Here is an 18,484-nt window from a genome sequence, read left to right as displayed (position 1 = left end):
TCCTGTCGCTAACCCTCCCCATCTACCTGGGCCTGGGGACCAGCCTCCGATACAGAATCGCATGAATTGTTACAACGCAGGAGGAGGCCATTTGGCCCATTGTGTGTGCACCGGCTCTCTGGCTTCCCTGCGCCAGTGGCAGGGTTGACCAATGTTTATCCCCTGGGCAAACAAATGTTAAAACAATATCAAGCTGGTGTTTGTGGGAGTTTGCTGGACACAATTTGACTGCTGGCCTCCCTGCTCTATAACAGTCACTACGCTTCGGAAGTATTTTATTTTTTGCATGTTCAGCGCTTTGGGACGTCCTGAGGTAGTGAAAGGCGCTACTTAAATGCACGCCTTGCTTTTAACACAGGCTAATAAGTCTGCAGTGAAAATAGCCGCCGTGGTATAAAGTTGTTATTGTTATTTTACCACTGGCTTCGTGTGTCCTCAATGCTGACCTTCTGAAAAAAATTCAGCTCACAACAGCTTTGAACCTCAGCCGTTGTTTGGACGCCATTGCGTGTGATCACTCACGTCCCCAAGCATGAAAACGCTTTGCTTTATGCTGTTTCGTTTTCAACAGCTTTACACTAGCAATGCCTCATCATTTAGCTGATCACTCTGTGGAAGCTGGGAGCCCTTTGCCAACCAGTAACTGGATATAATCTGTTGATGGCAGAATTGGCTAATCAAGCGTTGCTATCATTCTCACAAAACTACAAAGGCTTCTTTCATTTGTCATTATGCCAGCAGACTCTAAATAAGTTACTTCATCCCACTGTATATTCTATCACTCTGGATCTTGTACAAATTCTCATTGAGTGACTGACTGTGCTCACAGTTCAGTGGGAGACATAAGCAGGCATTTCACAATCTGAGGCTTTGCAAGTGCTGGGGTACCCTAAACAGATTCCTCTTGATTATAGTGCCATGCTCCAAATAAATTGTCACGAAAAAGGTCTGCAAGTTATTATTGCCCAAATTTTACACCTAATGTAAAATATCAAAATGGTGCAGCACCAATTCCTCATGAAACCAATGTCCAGAGCCTTTTGTAGCAAACTATCAAGTAGAACAATCTTTAGATAGCCCAGGATTGTTATTTATCTATCAAGCAACGTATGTTTGCATCGCTGTGGATCCATCTGACAGGATTGTGCTGCATTCCTTATTTAAAGCCACATGTTCTTGTATTTTTTCCTTGCAGGGAGATTAGCATTACGTCTCCCTCTTAGGTGCCAAGAACAACTTGCATTTATATGGCGCGTTTAACACGATAAAACACACCCAGGCACTTCACAGAAGCGTCACCAAATAAAACTTGGCTCCGAGCCACACGGAGATATTAAGACAAGTAGTGAGTTTTAAGGGGCTTTTAAAGGAGGAAAACGAGGCACGGAGGGAGGGGATTCCGGAATTTAGGGACTGGACACCCGAGGGCACAGTCACTGGCGGGGGGGGGGGTGCTGTGGAGGAGACCAGCAGATGGGCGGGTCGCAAAAGTTGTGGCTTCTTCCATTCCAGGTATTAACTTGTTGCTGCAATGAGCTGGCAGGAAACATTCTCTGTTCATTGCACTGATTCGATTTGTATCTTGGAGCTCAGCTGTCATGGTGTGTAACCATTACTCTGAGCAAGGCTTTCATTATGACAGACAATGGAACAGTCGATGGATTGTGCACGGCAGTGGAATATGGCCATGAAATTGAAATGGATGGATCTGGTCTGTGAGCACCAGGGGCTTTGTCCTAATCAGCTGTCCTCTGTCCTTTATTGGCACACCTCTCTCATATTCAGCGAGGTACTCTGCAGGAAAGAGGACTTAAACGCTGGTTAGAATCGAGCCTCAGCTCTCAGATGATGCAAGCAGGGAAGGAGATCTTTATAACAATTCAGCAAATGAAACTCTGAAGCTAAAACTAAATAAAAGTCAGTTTGAATGGGATGTTTCTCTGCAAAGACCCATGGGACAAAATGGATGTTTAATATTGTAGGAAAATTGTGTTTCATAATCAGCAAAGGGCTCTTTTTTTAATATTTCCCTGTGAGAAATTTATTATTCAGGCCAGATGGTTCCAGATTTGATCAGTGATCTATGCAGAATGAGCTGATCTCAGCAGCTGTTACAATTGGCCTTATCATCTCTGGGCTAAGTAGAGGGAATATCAACTAGAGTTTCTGTTCCTGATCAGTATCCCGTGTGTGTGTGTGTGTGTGTGGATCTTGGAGGCGATCCAGGATCTAAGCCCAGCTATGATGCTCTGTATGGTCAACTATCGTTAAAGCTCACAAAGGGCCAGTGACCACATGGGCAACTTGGAAAAAAGACAGATGGGTCGCTTGCACGTACCTGACCATCCAGGACACACAAGCAAGATGATGGGTGTAGCTGTTATCAAATGCTCCCGGTAACTCTCAGTACCATTCTCTTGTTGTGGGAGGTGCCTAGATGGGTCAAATATCACAAGAGGATATCGAAAGGTCAGACAAATATATTGCTGCAGGATAAAGGAAGTGAAGCCCAGGCACTTCCCCAGAGGAAGGAAGGGTTTTTACTGGCAAAGGCCTTAATTTTTCCTGTAAAGCTACCAGGCTATTTTTTTCATTGACCTCCACTCAATAAAGTCACTTGACACCCACACAAATAAACTGGGGAGACAGCGGCAGGATTAATGATCCACTTCCCACTTTGACTATGGTCGTCCATTGCGATAAAAAGGCATTGAAAAAAATCCCTCATCTGTACATCACTTGTTTTGTTTCATGTATTTCAAATCATCCTCTTGACTGGAGTTGTATTCTCAGCAGAACAGAGTTCCCACTGTTTGTGTTTGCATGGAAATCATTAGGAGAGGAGCAATTCTAAAACAAAATGTGCTTTCTTAATTTTGCCACTTGGTCAGATATTTGTCCCCTCCTGTTTTGTTATTGGAGATATCAAACGAGGCTGAATATTGCTACCAAAACAATTTTCCACTATTGAAAAACCCAGGGGCAGGATTTTACATCCCATGGGTAGGTGGGCGGGTGCCCGGCCCGATTGGTCATAAAATAGTGCGCAATGATGTCGGGCCATTGTGTCAATGTCATTGGGCACTTGCGCAATATTTTGGTTGTCGGGCACGTGTGGAAGTCGGCAGTGCACCCGCCGACACTTAAGAGGCCAATTAAAGCCCTTATTCAATTAATTAAAAGCAACATATTGCTGCCCGTCCAACCTTCCGGTTGGCGGGCGGGTGAATCAGCCAGGCAGCCTTTGGGCAGGATGAGGTTTCCAACAGTAATGGGAAAAAAAAGTAACATTTCTAGACATCATTTTTAATATGTTCATGCTCAGGTGACTGAGTCATATGTGGGTACATGTTTCTCTCATTTTTAAAATCTTTATTTCTCTTTGTACAAATCTTAGCTCCATGATGCAGCACCCTGCCTTCGGGGATCTTTCGATGCTCGTTCCCCCGCGCATTCGCAGACTTTGCACTCGCCCTCCTCCCACGGGGTTGTTCGCTGCTGATTGCACAATGTTCAGCACCATTTGCGACTCCTCAGATACTGAAGCAGTCCATGTCCAAATGCAGCAAGACCTGGACAATATCCAGGCTTGGGCTGACAAGTGGCAAGTAACATTCACGCCACACAAATGCCAGGCAATGACCGTCTCCAATAACAGAGAACCTAACCATTGCGCCTTGATGTTCAATGGCATTACCATCGCTGAATCCCCTACTATCAACATCCTGGGGATTACCATTGACCAGAAAGTGAACTGAACTAGCCATATAAATACTGTGTCTACAAGAGCAGGTCAGAGGCTGGGAATTCTGTGATGAATAACTCACCTCCTGACCCACCAACATGTCCCCACCATCTACAAGGCACAAGTCAGGAGTGTGATGGAATACTCTCCACTTGGCCTGGGTGAGTGCAGCTCCCACAACACTCAAGAAGCTCGACACCATCCATGACAAACCAGCCCACTTGATTGGTACCTCATCCACTAACATTCACTCCCTCCACCAGTGACGCACAGTAGCAGCTGTGTGTACCATATTCAAAATGCACTGCGGGAATTCATCAAGGCTCCTTAGACAGCACCTTCCAAACCCACAACCACCACCATCTAGAAGGACAAGGGCAGCAGATAGATGGGAACACCATCACCTGGAAGTTCCCCTCCAAGCCACTCACCATCCTGACTTGGAAATATATCGCCGTTCTTTCACTGTCGCTGGGTCAAAATCCTGGAATTCCCTTCCTAACAGCACTGTGGGTGTACCTACACCACGTGGACTGCAGCAGCTCAAGAAGGCGGCTCACCACCACCTTCTCAAGGGCAATTAGGGATGGGCAATAAATGCTGGTCCAGCCAGTGAAGCCCACATCCTGTGAATGAATATAATTTTTAAAATGACTGCAGCAAAATGAGCTTAAATGTGTTTCTGGCTTCAAAAATAACTTTTCTGCTAATCCAATACTATACTGTACTAATAAAGAACTCAGTGTCATAGCTACTTTTTTAACTTATAACTTACAGCAAAAGGCAAATTCATGGCTGAATGCATCTAGACCAGAGTTTATAAACAGGTGCTTGATTTCTCATTTGTTTTTTTCATGGCTATGTCCCTATAATCAGTCCAATTGACGTTTTATATTGACCAAGTAATAGAACAACCAGCAGCTAGAGTGGAAGGATTCAAAATCTTATGTCCAAGATACCTTTTTTTTATTTTTATGTGAATGGACAGAGTGAATACCTCCAGGAATTGCAGCACCAGCTGTTAACTAAAGATCTTGCTAGTTTCATTATTCAAAGGCTGGCCTCCAACATTTAAAGTTGGACGGGCTGAATAGATATGAATAGCAAGTTTAAAACGTTGAGAATGGATTGAATAATCAAGCTGTGTGAGGGATATTCCTGTCTTGATGATCCTGGCCATTGTACCACTCTCCCCTCTTTTAAGGTCCTCCTTAGAAGCCTATTTCTTTGACCAAACTTTTGGTCACCCATTCAAATATTTTCTTATGTGACTGGGTGTCAAATTTTGTTTGATAATGCTCTTGTGAAAGGAAAGTACCTTTATGCCACTATCAGCACCTTCTTTAATCTTTAGCACTACCATTAACACTCTGCTTGTCCTGTGTTCATGACATCTTTGTCAAATTTCTCCTTAACTCCCACCTAGCCCTGACCTTCTCTTTTGCTCACCCTTCTCCACCCCCTCTTAAGCAGTATAAAATCCATCACATTTCTACTTCTCTTTAACTCTGAAGGAGAGTCATACGGACTCGAAACGTTAATTCTGTTCCTCTCTCCACAGATGCTGCCAGACCTGCTGAGCTTTTCCAGCATTTTCTGTGTTTAGTTCAGATCTCCAGCATCCGCAGCATTTTCCTTTTATCTCCCAAGAAAGGCCTTGGGGTGGTTTTTGCCAAATTGAAGGTGCAAAGTGGAGCACTCAAGATTTACTCACCTTTCCACAGAACTCGTGTAGTCACTAGGACACCGTGACAAGTTTATTCATTCAAGAATGTAGGAAAAGTGCAAATCAAGGCAAGTGTTCTCAATGAAAGTGAATGATAATGGATTCCTTCGGGACCAGTTGATGATACGTTAGTGAAGCAGCCAGTTAAAGAATGTTGGAGCTCTAATGACCTACTTCAGAGTGAGAGAGCATGGGTTTGATCAGTAAACGGCTGGGAGTTCATCACTCTACTTCAGTGATGGAGGGAATATTATAACAGCGACAATTATTTGCCATTGACGTTGAGTTTAATTTCGAAGCAGTTCCACAGTACGTTAGCTAATGTATTTTATTTTTCAGCTGTGACGCTTTGAACTGAGAAAAACTTTCTAAGGAGGTCAAAACAAAAGGTCATTCGTGATTTCTGCCAAGTGGAACAATTTCATTTGAACTGTAGAACGTTTTTGAAGAAAGTGACTTATGAGGGTGGAACCTTATCTCTTCAATAACTTCATGGAGCTTCATGTAAAACTTTTGCAACTTTTGATAAATCTGACAAGTTTTCTAAAGTTACTTGTCTGGATCTTTATTTTACCAGATGGGTTACCCATTGGTGAACTCACGTGGTCCTCCTCACTTGCTGTGGTAGCAGTGTCCTTTTCCGGTCTCTTCACCTTCATCTTCCTCATGCTTGCCTGCCTCTGCTGCAAGAAAGGAGACATTGGGTTTAAGGTAAGAGCTACAGAAGGAAATGGGATAAATTAATTGCTGCTTTTATCTGTTCCCCATTTAACTTCTATTGTGCATTCAAGCAAAACTGAGAAAGGTCGGTACACTATGTGGTCCTGAAACCGATTTAAGCACATTAATTTGGACAAAGTGAGCCTGTCTGCCTAAAAAATTTAATGATGGTTCTAATTGATAATTTCAAGCTATGAATGATTGAGTGTTTGTAGATGCAAATATACAGAGAAGCATTTGCAGGCACAGGTATACTGAGGAACATTTGCAGGTAGAGGTATATTGAGGAATGTTTGTAGGTTGAGGTATATTGAGGAATGTTTGCAGGTTGAGGTATATTGAGGAATGTTTGCAGGTTGAGGTATATTGAGGAATGTTTGCAGGTTGAGGTATATTGAGGAATGTTTGCAGGTTGAGGTATATTGAGGAATGTTTGCAGGTTGAGGTATATTGAGGAATGTTTGCAGGTTGGGGTATACTGAGGAATGTTTGCAGGTTGAGGTATATTGAGGAATGTTTGCAGGTTGAGGTATATTGAGAAATGTTTGCAGGTTGGGGTATACTGAGGAATGTTTGCAGGTTGAGGTATATTGAGGAATGTTTGCAGGTTGAGGTATATTGAGGAATGTTTGCAGGTTGAGGTATATTGAGGAATGTTTGTAGATTGAGGTATATTGAGGAATGTTTGCAGGTTGAGGTATATTGAGGAATGTTTGCAGGTATTGGTATACTGAGGAATGTTTGCAGGTTGAGGTATATTGAGGAATGTTTGCAGGTTGAGGTATACTGAGGAATGTTTGCAGGTAGAGGTATATTGAGGAATGTTTGCAGGTATTGGTATATTGAGGAATGTTTGCAGGTTGGGGTATACTGAGGAATGTTTGCAGGTAGAGGTATATTGAGGAATGTTTGCAGGTTGAGGTATATTGAGGAATGTTTGCAGGTTGAGGTATACTGAGGAATGTTTGCAGGTTGGGGTATACTGAGGAATGTTTGCAGGTAGAGGTATATTGAGGAATGTTTGCAGGTTGGGATATACTGAGGAATGTTTGCAGGTAGAGGTATATTGAGGAATGTTTGCAGGTTGAGGTATACTGAGGAATGTTTGCAGGTTGGGGTATACTGAGGAATGTTTGCAGGTAGAGGTATATTGAGGAATGTTTGCAGGTTGGGGTATACTGAGGAATGTTTGCAGGTTGAGGTATATTGAAGAATGTTTGCAGGTTGAGGTATACTGAGAAGTGTTTGCAGGTACAGATACACAGAGAAATGTTTGCAAGCACAGGTGTACCAAGGAGTATTTGCAGGTACAGGTTTACTGAAGGGTGTTTGCAGGTACAGTGTACTGAGGAGTGTTTGCAGGTACAGGCATACTTAGAAACGTTTGTAGGTACAGTTATACTGACAAATATTTGTAGGTACAGGCATACGGAAGAGTTTTTGCAGGTACAGTTATACTGAGAAATGTTAGTAGGTGTAGTGTTCTGAAAAGTGTTTGCAGGTACAGGTACACTGAGAAATGTTAGCAGGTACAGTGTACCGATAAGTCTTTGAGGGTGCAGTATATAGGGAAGTGTTTGTTGGCACGGATGTACCGAGGAGTGTTTGCAGGTGCCAACTTGACCCATTTACACTTCCTTATTGTGCTGACAACCTGTGCCAAAGACTGTCAATAAGTTGCCCATTTTACAAATTATTCTTTAGTGAATTTTCAGTCATACAAAAGGTCCTAAAGGAGAGATGCCAGGTAAAGAGTTGAATTTTACCTGAGGGAGACAGACAGGTAAAGTCTGATGTACTTCCTGATGACTGACTTGGACCTGCACTAGGAGAAGCATATGAGCAACTTGACTTTTTTTACTTGCTCGTGTCACGCGGCTGGGCCAGCGTTTATTGCCCATCCCTAATTGCCATTGAGAACTGAGTGGCTTGCTAGGCTATCTCAGAGTCAACCACATTGCTGTGGGTCTGGAGTCACATGTAGGCCAGACCAGGTAAGGACAGCAGATTTCCTTCCCTAAAGGGCATTACTGAACCAGATGGGTTTTTTTTTAATGACAGTCTGCAATGGTTTCATGGTCATCATTAGACTTCTAATTCCAGATTTTTTTCAAATTGAATTTAAATTTCACCATTTACTATGGTGGGATTCAAACCCAGGTCCCCAGAGCATTACCCTGGGTCTCTGGATTACTAGTCCAGCAACAATACCATGATGACACAGCCTTTCCCCACTACCTTTTGTTAGGCACTTGGATGAGGAAGAGAACCCCATAGTATATGAGGTTACCTCGAAGTGGAATTGGAACAGAAAAAGGAGTGAGTTGTCCGGATACTGATTTAGTATTCTAGTGTCTTTGTAGGAACTACAGTTGGATAATGGGAGTTCCAGATCGAAATCTAAAACATTGGGTTCATGGAGAGTGTAGCACTTTATATTCATGTGGAAAGATTTTCATCGGAGATAAATGCCTTACAAAGATTAAATAAGACCGGCCAATAGCTTAGGAAGTAGAGAAGCTGCCTACTAACCATAGCATGAGCCCATGTGCCCATGTTAATACCACATTCCATCAGTTGTCAGCTTGGCGATAAGGTAGAGCAGCCTACCATGTACCCAAATCACATTTTATAATAGTTTCTTTATCTAGCAGTTCATTCAGCACACTAATTTTAATCATTAGATGTCACTTTAGCCTAACTTGCAGTTTGGGAATTCAGCGGATCAGGTGGAATGCTAGCTTTATATCCTGCCCAATGTTGCTTTTGTTGAATTCAGCAGAGAGTGAAACCGAGCAGGATGTAAAACCCTCATTGCACCAGATCTGATCCAGTTTCCAGTAGGTCAGGTTGGTTTAAAACTGCCCACAATTATTTTCGGAAAATCAGTAAACATTTAGAGGTTCATTTTACTGGACTCTGTATGTACTGGAAGCCCATGGGAGGAAATGACAGTGCAGAACAAATGTTAAAGACTTTTCCGCCTCACTGGAAAGATCAAATGCTTGGCGTGCCTGGCTCATTAGCTGACCCTGAAGCTTCTGCAAGGAGGATGTGCAAAAGCAGCCCTGACGAGGCTTTTCCCTGTGGGGAGTGTCCAGGGTAAAATCAGGGATGCAGAAGTGCGGAGGGCAGACATGAGCCCGTATCGCTCTGCTCCTTGCCACCATCGCTCACGAACCTGGGTAACTTGCACTTCTCCCATTTGATTCAAAGAAAATCAGAAAGAACTTGCATTTATATAGCGCCCTTCACAGCCATTTTGGTGTCCCCCAAGCGCTTCACAGCTGAGAAGCCCCTTTGAGGTGCGCTCACTGTTGCCATGTAGGAATTATGGCAGCCGATTTGAGCACAGGAAGATCCACATGCAGCAGCGAGTTAATGACCAGACAAGCAGGCTTTCTTTTCCAGTAATGTCGGTTGAGGAATAAATATCCTTCATCCTGCAGTGATCACTGAGAAATATATGCAGCTTCAAAGAAAGCAATGTGCTTGTCAAAACCATTTCATTTTGAAATGTAGACAAAAGGGAATAATCACTGGATCTGCATAGAAGTGCAAATTGGCTAGTAGCTTGCATGGCAATGTTTTAATCAATGGACTGTCTCAGGCTGTACACGGATCACACCAAAGCTGTATTACCTCACCTGCCATTGGGTTAATTGTGAGATTTGTGTTACATTTTCAGAAAAATGAAATGTATCAGATGCAATTTAACGTATTCAGTAAATTGGCAAAATGAAGCTACATCTGACGATTTTCTAATCATATCTTTTGTTAATGGTTGATAGCATTAGAAAATGTATGTCTCAGAAAATAATGCTTTTTGTACCCAAGCTATCCCCGGGGGACTGTTCGAATTACCTGGCTGGAAAGTTGCTTCAATTCACCGCTGCATTTTTCTCCCTTTATTTATTTATTGTTGATTGATGCTGCCGCTTTTGTGTTTTGTTGTTGATGCCACTTGTCCAGTTCATTCACAGTAAGTATGGGCGTCTTGCTAAATAAAACAAGCAGGAGGTGAAATGTGACATATCTCTGAGGAGCTCCGTAATCCAGTTCCTCGCTGGGAGGAGGTGAACATACAGGTGGTTAGAGGTCAAACCATCAGTTAAACCATTCTGCCTGGCAGGTGTTGAAGCCTTTTGTGCTTTTATTCTGAATGAAGCATTAACTAGCATGAGACTGAGTGGGTGCCGAATTAATGTTTACAAGTGGTGAGTAACAGAGTACTGCGCGAAAGCTGTAAGGGGCAGTCAGTACTTCAGTAGTTAAAACACACCTATTATTGATGAGCCCAGCAAGTGCCTTCATCCACATAATAGTCAACATTTTGTTTTCATTCTGTTGGGTAGGATTTAAGAATACATGGCTTCTTCACTAACTGTTAGTAGCTGAGCTACAAGGCTGTTCTAATAAATTGCTCTTGGCTGGGCCACTGTTAGGGCTGTGGCTATTGATTTTACTGTGCTTGTGGACAGAGTGAACTGCAACTGGATTCCACCCAACAGCTGAAAGTGTCCAAGTCTCAACTTGTGAGTATTGGCCACTTATACATGACAACAGAGGCCAGTTGATGTCTGAGGAGTTTGTCGGCCAGCTGGGAAGTCAGTGCTTACAGGCACTGAGTGAGCGGGTAACAATAAGAATAGAGCACACACCAGAAAACATGTACTGTAGTAGAGAAAGGCACCAAACCGGACAGGAACCAGGACAATGTCGCTGACTTACAAGCGAGACATTGGGTGTAGGGGTTGGAGCCTGTTCTACCATTCTATTACTTTATGGCCGATTTGTATTTTGATTCCATTTAGCCGCAGCCTCCCTCCAACTTTCCATTGCTAACTCCTAAACGTCTAAAGTTGAAGCAAATGAATTTATGTAAAACGATGACTCAAGCACAGCTTTGCCGCAGTTGGGCAGCCAGGAGTTGACACACCCTTGTGTTGTGTGAAGGCAGAGACCCTGCTGTGCTACCCAGTCATTTCTCCAGTGACATCACCAGACACGCAACAGCACAGTGAAATAATTGTGAAATCTGTTGGAGCTTCAACTGCATAATTAGATGTTTTCAAGGTTTAACTTTGTTAATCTTTTCCCAGTAATTATTATTTTGTGTCTGATCCACAAGTTGGCAGTACATTGCTTTCCAAAATGCCTTCACAGAGGCCCATTAGCATCTGAGTTTATAGAATTATGGTTGAGCCTTGAGACCCTTAATTTAAAGCTATCGCAACTGCAAGAAATATTAGTATTAGCTTGAATCTAAATTTGGTCAAAAGTTTCAATAAACAGCCTCTTACTATTAAAAAAAGGAAACAAGAGCGTTGGAATTCAAAAGCTAAGCAAGCGTGTGGGAGTGAAAGGCCCACTTTTATTTTGTTTCTTTATTCATTCAATAGCTGCAAACCTCCATTCTTTCAAGGAGGGAAAGAAGGCAAATTATTCATGCGTGGCTACCAGCTTCAGTGCAGCTCACTGGATTGGCAGATGCAAGGCCTCTTTCTACAGAGCAGGACCGACTGTCCAACTTCTTAAATAGTTTTTAAGAGCTCAAAGATGGGGATGTTTTACAAATAATTGTCAGACATCATCGAACCCCCAGCTGAGGATGTCACAATAGTAATTCCAACCCTGACTATCTCAAAGGTGTGACCTGTAGCTAGAGCGTCTCCTGATCATTGCATGATGCTGTGAGATTTTGGGTTTTTTTTTAATCATAGTTAATGGTCCTAAATAATCAATTTTCAGACAAATACACTTAGACACACTAATTTTTTTTCAATAATTCAGTATTTTAATAACTGCTCCCAGACGAGAAGTGAAGGTTGTGCAATTTGAATTTTCGTACTGCTTTTTGTTGTCTGTTTGGTAGACTACACTCATTTTGGCGCCTCTTAAACGTCACCCCAATTAAGTTCCATCGTCAGCTGTATTTTGGGATAGAAAAGCACCAGGTCTTAAGTTATCCATACATGCCTGCTCATCCTTAACCCCATGAAAAAAATCCAAGGCAAGGTCCAATCTGAGAACCAGCCCTGTGAATCAGACACTACAGAAGGAGGCCATTCAGCCCATTGTACCTGTGATAGCTCTTTGAAAGAGCTACCCAATTATCCACACTCTCCTGCTCTATCCCCTTGGCCCTATAAATTCTTTCCCCCTTCAAGTATTTACCCAATTCCCTTTTGATCATCAGGATTGAACGTTCCGAACAGTTTCTCTAATGATGGAGGCATCTAAATAGATTTGGCATAGCCACATAGCTTAATCCACTTTTTGGAAAACAGTCACTTTCTTTCTGCAAGTTTTCACTCGAGGGAGTTGAATTGCATTTCCAGAAGCTGAGCCCAGGAGCTGAGAATGAGAATGAGAATGGGGTTAAGAATTGTGGCAGCCTCTTATACACGATCTTCATTTCAAGAGCGGAAAGGCACCTTAAGAATGATTTGGTTACCTGAGCAACATGGAATAATGTTTCTGAGAAAGAGATGTACAACCCTTTCAACAACCGGTTTGAAATATTTGTGCAGGTTACAACATGAATCAGCAGCCCACGCAAGGCAGTGTTAAGTGTTTCTTGAGATTTTTCTTTTGGCCACTAGTTGAAGGGCAGATTCACAACGGAACAAAAATAACAAGCACTTTAGAAGTCGCTTTGCTGAGCTGAAATGATTTTTCAAACATTCATTCTAGGGTATGGGCGTCACTGGCAACGCCGACATCTATTGCCCATCCCTTTTTTCCCTTGAGGAGGTAATTGTGCATCTTCTCCTTGAACCACTGATGTCCACGTGGTGAAGGGGCACCCACAGTGCTACTAGGTAGGGAGTTCCAGGATTTTGACCCAGTGGCGATGAGGGAATGGCCGATATAGTCCCAAGGTGTGTGTGTCTTGGAAGGGAACTTGGAGGGTGATGGTGTTCCTGTACATCCTCTGCCCTTATCTTCTAAGTGGTGGGAGTCATGGGAGGTGCTGTCGAAGAGGTCTCAATGCATCCTAATTTACAGCATTAGTAGTGGCTTGGGCGCATCTCTTTGCTCTTATTTTGCAAGGATTCTGGCCAATATACGCATGAATCAACTCTTTTGAGGTTGAAAGGGAAAGCCTTATTTCTCCACACGCTACTACACTTCCATGTCCTCCAACCAAGACCCCATCTTGCCTGTCCAGTAAACCTACCATGATAGTTTCAACCCAAAGAATCAATTACAAATAAAAATGAAATAAAAACAGAACATAATGGAATTGTCCAGCAGATCCAACAATATCTGAGTGAAAGGTCGGCTAACTTAAATCAAATCTAATCTTTCATGATATCTAGCATTGAAACATTAAGCTTTCCTTCTCTTTGATGCAATCTAGTGTGTGTTTCTAACTTTTTCTGTCAAAGTTAAACTTCCCAGCTCTCCAGTACAAACTCATCTGTGTCAATCATCTTTATAAACTCTTTGTCATACTTCAACTTCATCAGATCTCTGTTGGTGGAATAAGGGACATGATCTGTTCATGTGTTTCACATGTGGCTGACTAGAAATTATTGTGTGCTGGGAAGTAGTCAGATTCTTTTTATGCATCTGTCAGTTTTCTGCAGAGATTTATCCAGCGGATAATATTCTTATTGATTCTTTGAGTTGAAAATATCATGGCAGGTTTACTGGACAGGCAAGATAGAATCTTGGCTGGATCTTGTGGCAGCATAGTGTGTGGAGAACAGTAAAATGAGGAGGAGAGTGATTTATTAGAATAGGCCAGAGAAATTGTAGGAAATTCAAGGGAGAAACTGGAAGGAGAAGGAGTGAGAAATATTGTAGCCCGTTTAGAATTCTATGGCTGATCACTGTCACTCCGCACTTGCTGTTTTGTCCCTTTCTTTTTGCATCCCTTCATTCTCTGTTACTGTTGCTCCTTTCATTTATGGTCTTGCATTTGGATAACCACTTTAGCGTTGGGCCATATCCATTAGCAACACATAAGTTTGCAAGTCAATATATAGAGCCCACCCCATATGCAGCCCCCACATACCTCTCCGATGCACCCACCCCCACACACCTCCCCTACGCAACCTCCCGCACCCCCACCGCCCCCCGCACCCAATTTGCACGATTCCTCTTCACCAGTTTGCTTCCTCAAGTGAAATTTGCTGTTCTCCCTGCCAACACTGTGGCACAGCTGATTTGCTGTTTGAAGGACCCCCCCCCCCCCAACCCCCCAATCCTCTGCACTTTGATCCTGATGTGCACGTGCTCTGTCTCTTATGAAATAAAGTTGTGAGGCCGTCGCCTTCTCCCTGTAAGTCCAGCTCCATCTGCCGACCACTTAAAAGACAAGAGGAACTCAGAGGGGCATGCAGGGAAGAGAAACATGGCACCAGCTTGTCATCTCAATGGTGCCATTGATTCAGTTACTCTCATCCAGCCACTTACCATCCATTTCTAGAGCTTATTCTTTGCATTTGCACATTGCAACTCTTTTTAAAAAGGAAAAGCAACATTGAAATAAGGAAGGACTGGGGGTAAATTATGCCGCAGGCTTGTGCCATTCCTGTATTTGTAATGGGCAGCATGTTTGCTAATCCTGTTAGCTGAAATCACTTTTAATGTTATGACAACGGCAAAAAGAACAAGAACCTAAAATTAAACTATTTTGTCAGAAACATCTAAAAACTGATTCATCTCCGGTTTTCTCTGACCAGGTTGTGACGTTTTGGCCCAGCTGTAGGTGCATTTTTTCTCAGTCTCATCTGCAACCATCTCCTAAGCAACCTTTTGTGTTCATTAGCTTGAAGGATAGTGAGAGTAAAGTGATGAAATCCAGGACCGTCACCCATCTAGTTGTGGACAAGGTTGTCCAAGTTTTGAGCAAGCGGTCCAGAAAATTACAAAAAATTGAAACCTGACAGCAGAAGTCCCAGAGCTCTCCGAGTGGCCTAGATCTTTTGTTTCTTGCTGCTATAGCTGTAAATTTTTCCTTTATAACTAGATATCTACTACCCTTCTGAAAGCTACGATTGAATCTGCTTCCACCACCCTTTCAGATGGTGCCATCCCAGATCATAGCTCATTGAGTGACGAATCATCACCCCTCTGACTTTTTTGTCAACTACCTTAAATCTCTGTCCTCTGGTTACTGGCCCTCTAGCTGGTGGAAAATGTTTCTCCCTATCTGCTCTATCACAATTTTGAGGAACTTTATTGATTCACCCCTTAACCTTCTCCACTGTAAGGAGAACAATCCCAGACTCTTCAATCCTCCCACATAAGTGAAGACCCTCATCCCTTGCACCATTCCAATAAATCTCCTCAGCACCCTCTCCAGGGCCTTGAGGTCCTTTCTAAACTGGGATGCCCAGAAAGGGACACAATACTCTAACTGAAGACCAACCATTGGTCTTTATAAGAAAAGGTTAGCTTGAGCGAGCCTGCCAGTTTGGCTTTTAGACTTAACAAGTATCAATCCCAATTGAAATGCTAATTCTAAAACTCTATCCTTTCTTAGGCTGGCCATGGAAATGCATAATTCTAAAACTAGAAGTTATTTTATTTGTAAGTCACCCTGATCAGAATATTCCGTACGTATTGTTTCAGAGTATGCTAGACATTACAAATACAATGGCATGGCATCAAATGAGGTGATCTAGGAAACTTTCACCAGCCACCTCCAGTCTTTTCATTCAATCTCCAAATTTATGCAAGGTCCTGGCTTCCTGGCTTCAGCTGCACACATGTGTGAAGTTGCAGATGTTTGGAAAGCTTTGCCTTGTGCTCATTAACAGTTAAGACTCACCGTAACTTCAAAACCAATGCATTGTTTGCCTCAATGTTTCATCTCTTCATCTTCATTCCCACAGGAACCGATTTCTGCAGTCAAAAATTTCAGCCGAAAGGTAGGAAAGCTCGGAGCGTGCATAACGGCAAAGGTCAAAGTCAATTGTTTGCTGTGTGCCCTGCTGGATGTATGTGTGTTGGACGTGGAAGTGATTGGGGGAGGAGGGGGGTGCTTGGGGAAGGGGGGGATTGACCTGCAGGGGAGTGGAGATGGGGCTAAGATTGGACGTGTTTAACTAATTGCGTAATGGAGGCTTTGACACTCGCTGTAGTGAGGCATAGTGAGGGTTAGGTTATAGCTGCAGAAGTGTTGCGAGTTACTTCAATTTTCTGCAGCACAGCTTCTCTCTACTACACTCAAGGCAGAGTGAAACCTGTGTTAAATTAGGGACAGTTTAGGGACTGGCATCAGCTATTCTTCTTTTGCGGGTGGCCTTAATGGTTATTGTATGTGCTGTAAAAAAAAAAGTTCCAATGAATGGTGAGTTCTCTCCCCCATATCCAAAGCCACATGGAAACCACTCTATCCCTGGCATTTGAGTCATGTCAGCCTTCAACACCAGAGATAGAGCGGTTTCTGAGTGCAGTGTGCTGCTTGTAGATTTTACAATGCAGGATCCTTGGATCTCTCAATAAGTGTCTATTTTTCGGGGGAGTTCATTTATAGAGGTTTCACTTGACTTTACAACTTTTTAAAAGTTAAGAGCCTTTTCAGAGTCTAAGTATTGCAAAGATGCATATCTTTCAAAGAATGGCAGTTTTACTCAAATAATAAGCCAAACCGTGTTGGTATCGATTCACTAATCTGCCCAGTCAACATTTCATTCAGTTCATTAACTGTCATCTGTATAAAGCTTGCATTTGGTGGGGGAGGGGAGCAGCTTAGAGATTTTTGAGACTCCAAACAGGACAATTATAGATGTTAATAATGAAGATTGAAGCAAATTTGCACTGAATTTAGTCAATAGACTTTGGAAATTTGAAGAAAAAGCTTCAACATCTGCCAAATTAACCTTCAAACCAATATAGTTTGGTAGTCATTTTCACTGGTTCTTGTCTACCAATTAAAGAATCAAGGGCTGGAATCTTCTGTTCTAGAGTCTAAGTTTGGTGGTGGGCGCGGGAGTGATTGGAAGTGGGGATGGAATGGCTGACTACCTACGATCTTGCGCTGTTCAACTCCTTAAATGTGCATCCGCAAGGAGCTCGCCGGTTCTTGCAGCAAGGACAAGCCGGTATTCACTACACTGCCGTTAGCTCATGGGACGAAGGTCGGAGTACCATACTTAAAGGGTACCCGGACATATTGTACTATCCCTTCCCGGACAACCAGTACTATCCCTCCCGGACAGCCTGTACTATCCCTCCCGGACAGACTGCACTATCCCTCCTGGACAGCCTGTACTATCCCTCCTGGACAGCCTGCACTATCCCTCCTGGACAGCCTGTACTATCCCTCCAGGACAGCCTGTACTATCCCTCCTGGACAGCCTGCACTATCCCTCCTGGACAGCCTGCACTATCCCTCCTGGACAGCCTGCACTATCCCTCCTGGACAGCCTGTACTATCCCTCCCGGACAGCCTGTACTATCCCTCCTGGACAGCCTGTACCATCCTTTCTGGACAGCCTGTACTATCCCTCCTGGACAGCCTGTACTATCCTTCCTGGACAGCCTGTACTATCCCTCCTGGACAGCCTGTACTATCCCTCCTGGACAGCCTGTACTATCCCTCCCGGACAACCTGTACTATCCTTCCTGGACAGCCTGTACTATCCCTCCTGGACAGCCTGCACTATCCCTCCTGGACAGCCTGCACTATCCCTCCTGGACAGCCTGTACTATCCCTCCCGGACAACCTGTACTATCCTTCCTGGACAGCCTGTACTATCCCTCCTGGACAGCCTGCATTATCCCTCCTGGACAGCCTGCACTATCCCTCCTGGACAGCCTGCATTATCCCTCCTGGACACCCTGTACTATCCCTCCTGGACAGCCTGTACTATCCCTCCCGGACAGCCTGTACTATCCCTCCTGGACAGCCTGCACTATCCCTCCTGGACAGCCTGTACTATCCCTCCCGGACAGCCTGTACTATCCCTCCTGGACAGCCTGTACCATCCTTTCTGGACAGCCTGTACTATCCCTCCTGGACAGCCTGTACTATCCTTCCTGGACAGCCTGTACTATCCCTCCTGGACAGCCTGCACTATCCCTCCTGGACAGCCTGCACTATCCCTCCTGGACAGCCTGTACTATCCCTCCCGGACAACCTGTACTATCCTTCCTGGACAGCCTGAACTATCCCTCCTGGACAGCCTGCACTATCCCTCCTGGACAGCCTGCACTATCCCTCCTGGACAGCCTGTACTATCCCTCCCGGACAACCTGTACTATCCTTTCTGGACAGCCTGTACTATCCCTCCCGGACAGCCTGCACTATCCCTCCCGGACAGCCTGTACTA

General features: G+C 43.7%; 1 protein-coding gene across 1 annotated transcript in view; it reads left to right on the top strand.

Moving 5' to 3' along the window:
* The window catches only part of aatkb (apoptosis-associated tyrosine kinase b), a 115,178-nt gene that overhangs the window by 26,580 nt on the left and 70,114 nt on the right, over positions 1-18,484 (top strand). Inside the window, exons 2-3 of the mRNA XM_041217294.1 lie at positions 6,049-6,182; positions 16,043-16,078. Coding sequence (XP_041073228.1) covers positions 6,138-6,182; positions 16,043-16,078 — 81 coding nt within the window. The 5' untranslated portion in view covers positions 6,049-6,137. The remainder of the gene's footprint in view (positions 1-6,048; positions 6,183-16,042; positions 16,079-18,484) is intronic.

The sequence above is a fragment of the Carcharodon carcharias genome, chromosome 22, assembly GCF_017639515.1.
Source record: "Carcharodon carcharias isolate sCarCar2 chromosome 22, sCarCar2.pri, whole genome shotgun sequence".
Classification (NCBI taxonomy): Eukaryota; Metazoa; Chordata; class Chondrichthyes; order Lamniformes; family Lamnidae; genus Carcharodon; species Carcharodon carcharias.
This window is presented reverse-complemented; position numbering and strand designations above follow the sequence as displayed.